The following is a 7,767-nucleotide window of genomic DNA, read 5'->3' on the forward strand; positions in this document are numbered from 1 at the left end:
AGATATAGAAGATTTATTGTTCCATTCATTTTCATCTCCATTTGTCCCAAGAGCCCATTATAGGAAAAGAAAGATGACATCGAGGTGGTTTTTGACGATCAGATTTTGTCAACAAAGAATTGTGGAGAGCGCAGCTTTTTGATCAAGTGGTTATGTTGATTTGACGAGGATGCAACTTAGATTTCAAGGGATGAACTTTAGTGCATGGACCCATTTATGAAAAGTATATTTCCAACAATTCAACAAAGTCGAATTTTTCAACGGCGGGGAGAGTTGATGCAGACTGGGCCTTTTGTGTGTGCGAACATTATCAATGCCACAACTGCAATCATAGCATATGGCTTGACCAACTGAAATGGGTCCGGGTTGAATTGAACCTACAAAATTTCTAGAAGTATCAGAGTTATTTATTTTCCTGTTATTTGAACTTATCTATTTAGCAAGATGGGATTCTTAATTTTGTTTGTTAGGAACATTGTTTAGTTGGTAGGTAGAAATTTTATTTGTTGGGATTTTCTATTTTGAGCTTATTCCCTGTCAGGAAAGCCCTTTTCGTACCCTATGTGCGTGAAGATAATATTTTAATGAAAATGAACATTATTTTTTAGCCATTGAGATGAGTTTTCTATTTCTCTTCACATTTATTCATCAACTGGATTGAGTTCGTAGGGAGCAAGCCCCTTTGCCTTATTTTTTGTGTTTTCCTCTTTGACTCGAAGTCTTGTTCCTTCCCCGTCGCCCGTCTACTCCACCTTTAACTGCCTCCATCGCCGCCTGCTGCTAGCAACACCACTGCCGCCTAGACTTCCTTCGCCTTCCGTTGCTGTCACAGCCACCGAGTGCTGCCACCACCGTCATTGCCTTCTACCGCTGCCCCGATCATTGTCCCCAAGTCTTCTTGAGACTTTTGCCCGCAAAATCTGAACTATCCATGCTGTTTTTTTCTTTACTTATTTTGTTCTTTCCCATTATTTCTTTTTGACCAAGCTTGAAACCCCCCCCCTCCCCCCCCCCCTCCCTTGACTTGTTTGCTTGACCAAGCAAATTGCAACCAAAGGATAGGCTGTGGACCCCGCGTCGAATCTAGTATCCTACGGATCCATCTTGCTCTTTTGGTTAATAATACCTCATGCAGAACCAGACAGGTTTAATCCGAGTATCTCAACCCCTTATTTACCTTCGATTTTGTGTCTTGCATTGCTTCGCTCTTTAGGATCGTACTGAAAATTACTTATTTTGTTGAGTCTCTAATATAATTCCCACTGTGTTGAGACTATATTAGATATATTTCTACAATTAGGGTTTGTTTTAATTGCTTTTGATCCCGGCCTATTTTTATATACATTCTACATCATACAACTAAATAAATTATTTGTACTTGTAGCGCTCTTTACTGCATGCAACTAAATGACATGCATATTACTAGAAATACTACAAATACAGCCATAAGGATACAACTAAATGACATGCATATTATTATTATTATTATTATTATTTCAGAGGAAGGTAGCATACTACCTTTTTTTTTATATAAATAAATTTCGTCGGAAATGCGAAGCAATTAGGCTTTGAACTTAGACCTCAATACCAACCATTAAGCCCTTTGCTACTTGCACTACGGGCTTTGCCACTTATGCTAGGGCCAGTCACTAATAACATGCATATTATTGATATGCATATTATTCGAACCACGGCAAGTATAACTAAAAGAATCTCTAATTACATGGCAAATAGAACCTAGGTTTTAAGTATCCATCGGCACCGGCTATACTCGCTGTGTTGTACCATACCGACAAGATATCCGCATGACACGACCTCCAATTTGATGACATGGCTCAAAACCCAATATATATTTTTTTAAAAAATTTAGTCAATAGTAATCTCAATAAAATGCAAAAAGAAAAAAGGATAAAAAAATATATAATAAATAATTAGAATATATTGGTGCAAAAAAAGATATTTTATGTCGGTATATGTAAAGTTTGTGACCATCACAGGCACAACATGGCACGCATCATGCCGTATAATGTCTTATTATACAATTTCATGCCACGACACTTCAATTCTTATATAAAACTACATACGATATCCTTGTATGGAACTATATATGATCAAACAGCTCCTAAGATCAGACTAAATAGTGTGTTTATGAGACCTCTCCAGGCCTTTCCATAGGACGCATTTTTATCTCGCAACAATTACATTGCAGAGAAGTAGAGTCCGTGCTTATCCAGCAAAGATATTTTACTATCTCATCAACAGATTCTGAGGATAAATTAGACAAGAAAAGAGTTTTTTAAGTCTAAAAGCGAACTCAGTACATGCCAATTTCTATTGGTTTAGATTCACCCGCCATAGTTATTTGTACCAACAGCCATAACAGTCATAACTAGACAGCACATAACCAAACACACAACATAAAGATGTAATAAAACAGTAAATAAAGTAAATGATTCATTGTTTTCTTCCTTCCTAAATTCCATGCCGTAAAATCTTCCTCAACAAACACATTTTCTCACACCTCCGCTCGGCATACAACCCACAAATCCCCTATCTGCGGTTTATTTCATAAATTACAAAAATAGCGACTAATGCTTGACAATCTAAAACTCGCTTATGCTCAACGGATCAACAAGTGATGATACACCACAGGAGCAAACTAATCATGGAAACCACAAAAAACAGAGGATTCCTCCAAGTGAACTGTGATTAAATGGCGGGCGTGAAAGAGGTCAGGCCATATGCTTCCTCTTGCTGGAAACGGTTTTATCTTTACCAGATAGTTCAAATGCAGTTTCATCCGACGGCCCAGATGAGTTGGACACCCCTCTTTCACCATTGAGATTTTTTGATGAAACGTTGCTCATCTCATCGTTCGCACTCGTTAATAATTGGAAAGATCCACTAATTACATCAGCTTCTTCATGGCCTTCACTAGCCCTTGGTCTAGTAATACAAAGCCAACTCCTCAGTCTCTCATCACTGCAATTGTCATCTATGGGCACATGCCATGATCCTGTTTCCGACTCCTACAACAGAGAAATGCGAATAAAGATATATACATAATGCTTTTATAGTGCCCAAAAAAAAGTGAGCTTAAAGAGATGATAACTCCTACCTGAATGAATAAAGAATATGGAGGTGGCATTATGAGAATCGGATTACCTTTGGTAAAAGTGTATTTAACCTGTTACGTCCAGTAAAATTCCAAAGTTAGTATGGACTCCCTTGGTTTTGGTATATCAAAAGCACATATTGCATATATGTTAGGGGATCATCAAATCTAGCTCTTAGAATGTAGAATGGTGTGAAACTACAATTAAGTAAAGATTAAGAGAACTTGGTTACCAAATAACATGATCTATAAGATAAATTTAAGATTGATTGGGATATGATGACAAAATGAAGATAAATCTTTCTTGCAGTACAACAAAATGCACCTATAATGAGTGCTTGCACTGATTACCAGAATAAAGCAGAGGCTGTAAATAGATGTAAAACATAATATATTTATATAATGACAGAGAGAGGTGGGTGGGGTGGGTGGGGGATTTTACATACTTGGTGCCGTTCTTTCCACGTTGGGAAAAGTGACCTTCCTAGGAGCTCAAATATGTGATCTCTCATCTCATCATTAGTCACAACCAAGCATTTGAGCTTAATTGCTGCATAGAGCCAATACCTGCACAACAGTACCCAAAATACATAGCATATTAGGTAACAAACAATTTTAATCAGTGAACTTCTTTAACCTAGTTACAGAAAACACTAACACAGCACAGAATACAAGAGATTATTAGCTGCAAGAGTTTGTAACTAGTTATGGTTCGAAATCTTTCATACCGTAATACTCCCTTTTTTTTTTGTGGTCAATAAGATAATTCCATAACCCAGATTGCAAATTCGTACTAGTCGAAAAACAAAAATATATGCATCATACCATGTAAGATGTGAAAGCAATACTCAACAGGAACTCGAAAGAAGATTTTAGCAAGGATTTAAGTATCGTGGCAGAGGGTCAATCTGAAAATCTGCTAGCACGGTATTGCATGGGGCATGCCCTGCCATGCCAATGCATACCAGTCACAAAAAATATCCATGTGCCAATACATAATGGCATGAATTTTTATTTGTTTGGCATCTATATATTTTAATTGCTTATTATATATATTTATTAAATCTTTTAAACTTTATTGAGTAACTACTTGATAATTTCAAAGAAAAGAAGGTTCTGGGTCGTGCCATTGACACGGGGAGCGTACCATGTCGATATCTTGTCGGCACGGCATGGTACAGCATGGCATGGTGGATATGGCCCATGCTGATAGCCACTTAAATCCTTAGATTTCAGATAATTAGATAAAGAATTAGGGTACTTTTGTACTTCTGATACTCCTCGCTGATATAAGAAAACAAGAATCATTTGGCCCCAAAAAAAGTTGATACTGTCGAATATTGGGTATATTATGTTCCCAGAGAATTGAAGACGACTTTCTAACTAGAAGGGATTATGCATGTGGTTCTTTAAGCAAAAGGCTGTCTGTTTTCTCCTCTCAAACCTCACTACATCTCAACACATGGAATATAAATAAGCACACTAAAATGATGTAATATCTTCATTCAAATTCTTACCATTTGAATCAGAAATATCCACACATGAAAGAGACACACAATAGGTTTGACTTACATTAAGTTTTCTACGATGGTCACTTTTTTGTCGGTTAAAATAAGTTGAATAAATGACAGACCGATCGGACACCTTTAAAGTTGTAGGCTACTGTTTAATAAGTTAGATGGTTTCTTGAGAAGAGGAATTGAAAATTCAGAGTCTGTGAATTTCAAGATTATGTTAGGCACTCCAGCATAAAAGCTTCATAGATTTCTTTTAGATAAATATTTTTAAGTCAAAAGTATTAAATATTGCCAGCACACCAAAGAAGTTGATTTGTCCTATATCATAATTTTCCTATAATTCAAATCGAAATTGTTCCTCTAATATTATCAAACAACAGAGAATTGTTAAATTTGGAACTATTGAATGATAAAAAAAAAATACTCTTATCTCACCCAATCATACTCAAAATAAGAAAAGAAAAAAAAAAGTCTGAATAAGATTGAACCTGGAACTAAAGAAAGCAACTAAATAGGTTGAAATTTCATGATAAGAAGTCTCATAAACATCATTCCATGAAAAATAAAGTTGCAACATAAATATTCTCAGTGTTGAATGTTTGGACAGGATGTAACTGAAGAGCCATACCAATCATCATTTGATCCACTTGGTGTTGTGTATAGTGCCCCTTCAGCTCTCCAAGTCTCAATTAGCTGCCTATTGGAAGGATTTTCTATCAGAGAGAGAACACGCTTATTATGCAGTACGATGAGCGGCCATTTCCTCTTGCTCCCTGTCTGAAGTTCTCTGACAACTGCATCAAGCTGCTCTATTTTAGATATATTGACATGCAAATAAGATTAATAAAATTGTCATGCACGCTTGCAGGATCAATGAGACAGCATGGGATAATGGACAAACCTGAGACAAACTAAAACCACCATCTGCGAAATTTTGTTGATAAAGTCCAACATTTGCTCCATCAATGATAGCTTCGTATTCATTATGTGCTTCCAACCATTCCTACAAATTTAACATATTAAATGATCAAACTAAGAACACCGGCACCACCCCAAGACAAACACGCGAGCACACACATAAAACAATACAACACATGAAAGAAAAAGAACAGGAAAAAAGCAAAACAAGATCGCAAAGGAGACCATTGCAGTTTTTTCACAGTTTATCACATAAAAAGTTAGAAGGTTTGATTGTTTACACAAAGAGAAAGCAATAGACTAACAACTCCCAGTAGAGAGAGATTCAGAATCATACAGTAACATCTAAGAGGACGCATTCCCCTTTTTTAAGATAATGATAATTATACGTAATACATCATAAAAAGTTATAAAAACTATTTGCAGAACATTATTGATAAAGGAGATTGAAGAAGCACTACCTATCATGTCTAGACAATCGAAGTAATTTCTAAAGGACAGAAGAGGAAAACATGTGTGGAACTTGACCAGAATTATGGCTCATTTTGGGATGATTTGTTAAGCTTTAACAGTTTTGATTTTACTACCAAACCTTTAATATGTTAAATGGGCCCTTTGCGCCTACTCTAACAGCCCTTTGACTGTCTAAATTAAGCAAACACGACATCTACCTAAAGAAGAATTCAGATCTGCAGCATTGTTTGCACGTATTACTCCTAGGTATTGAGACTACAAAGCATGTCAACTTTTCTTACGAGACTGAAAAACTAACATGATTAAAAAGAGAAAAAAATACCAAAAATAAATTAAAAGGCTTATGAAACAGATGATTACAGCTGCCTTAAACTGATGCAACGATGAGATGAGCTGACAACATTCTTAATGAAGAAAGAATGTGGCTCAAACCTGAAAATTTCTGAAATTTGATTTGGTTTCTCTCTCCATCGCCAAACTCGCCACGGACTCTGCAAACTTCTGAGTCTCCTCCAGACCGATATCCACACAAGCCAATCCATGCCATCCTCCCCCATTAATCAAAACCGCATCTTTTACCTTACCAACATCCCGACCGTCGCTCCTGACCTCTCTCGCCCTCTTACTACTACTAAACCAACGCTCCAAAATCTCAGCCGTTGATTTCTCCACACACTTCACAGTGCTCCTCAACCTATGCAGGTAGTGATACACCTTCTCTTCCAACCCCAGCTTCGTGCTCACCTCCAATAGCGCCGCAATCTCCGGCTCCTCCGGGGAGATGCCCATGGAGGCCATGTGAGCCTCCACGGCGTACGCCTTCTCCGCCTGTAGACCCCGGCAATACGCGAAGAGAGCCGGTCCGTACGTCCTCAGCCGCGGCGCCACACCGTACTTCTCCCCCATAGTCTCAACCAACTCGAAGGCGATGTCTCCCCCATGGGGCTTCTGAGCGGCGATCCGCGCCACGGAGGTGATCGTCGCCTCCGTGGGCGCGACCCCGGCGGCCACCATGCGGTCGAAGACGCGGAATCCGGCGTCGACCGCGGAGCGCCTCGAGGGTTCGTCGCCGCCTAGGGATTCCGCGGCGGCGGAGCAGAGGTGGAGGAGGGAGTTGAAGTGGTGGGCGGTGAGGCGGAGAGGGGCGCCGCCCCCGCCGCCGGTGACGGCGGAGTCAAAGAGGGCGAGGGCGGCGGAGAGATCGCCGGATTTCGCGCACGTGTGGAGGGCGTGGGAGAACTCGCCCTCCTTCGAGCTCGCCTTCTTCTTCCTCCTCTTCGTCGCCATGGGCGTCGTCGTGGCGCCCGATTCGTGGGGGATCTCCATCGAAGAGGAGAGAAGCTAGGGCTAAAACCTCCGTGGGAGAAACCCTAGTTCGGCGTCATGATTCATGAACGGTCGATTCAATTGGGAGGGCCCTTTCAGCTTCGTGGCTCGTTAGTGGCCTTTTGTTGGGCCATTGTGAGTGACATAGGGAACTGGACTTGTCCAAGAAGTTAGCTACGTGGAGCGGCCCAAGACCTTCCAAGCACATCATCTAATGTTAAGTTAGGTGCATGCCTAGTTTCAGTGATTAGAAAACTCTTGAACGCTAATGATTTACTTTTTCATCTAAAATGCAAGAGACATCACTATCACTATTCTAAAATGCGGAACCATTTACAATTTGAAAGTGTTGGAAGCCGAATTTTCCGACCCTTGACCCGGTCAAAGATCCTTCTCGGAAAGGGCGTGGGGTGAGGA

General features: G+C 39.7%; 1 protein-coding gene across 3 annotated transcripts; it reads right to left on the bottom strand.

The window, feature by feature from the left end:
* Nucleotides 2,402-7,456, bottom strand: LOC109725990 (proteinaceous RNase P 2). Of its 3 annotated transcripts, none has more exons than XM_020255411.1 (6): nt 6,457-7,450; nt 5,534-5,635; nt 5,261-5,436; nt 3,562-3,682; nt 3,119-3,187; nt 2,402-3,029 (listed from the first exon to the last, which is right to left on the bottom strand). In XM_020255411.1, the coding sequence occupies exons 1-6, from the start codon at nt 7,348-7,350 to the stop codon at nt 2,733-2,735; spliced, it is 1,659 nt and encodes a 552-aa protein (XP_020111000.1). In that variant the 5' UTR covers nt 7,351-7,450; the 3' UTR covers nt 2,402-2,732. The 3 variants fall into 3 exon arrangements, with proteins under 3 accessions (XP_020111000.1, XP_020111001.1, XP_020111002.1); XM_020255413.1 differs by having other exon boundaries at nt 2,851-3,029; nt 3,166-3,187; nt 6,457-7,456; XM_020255412.1 differs by lacking the exon at nt 3,119-3,187 and having other exon boundaries at nt 6,457-7,453.

The sequence above is a fragment of the Ananas comosus genome, linkage group 20, assembly GCF_001540865.1.
Source record: "Ananas comosus cultivar F153 linkage group 20, ASM154086v1, whole genome shotgun sequence".
NCBI lineage: Eukaryota > Viridiplantae > Streptophyta > Magnoliopsida > Poales > Bromeliaceae > Ananas > Ananas comosus.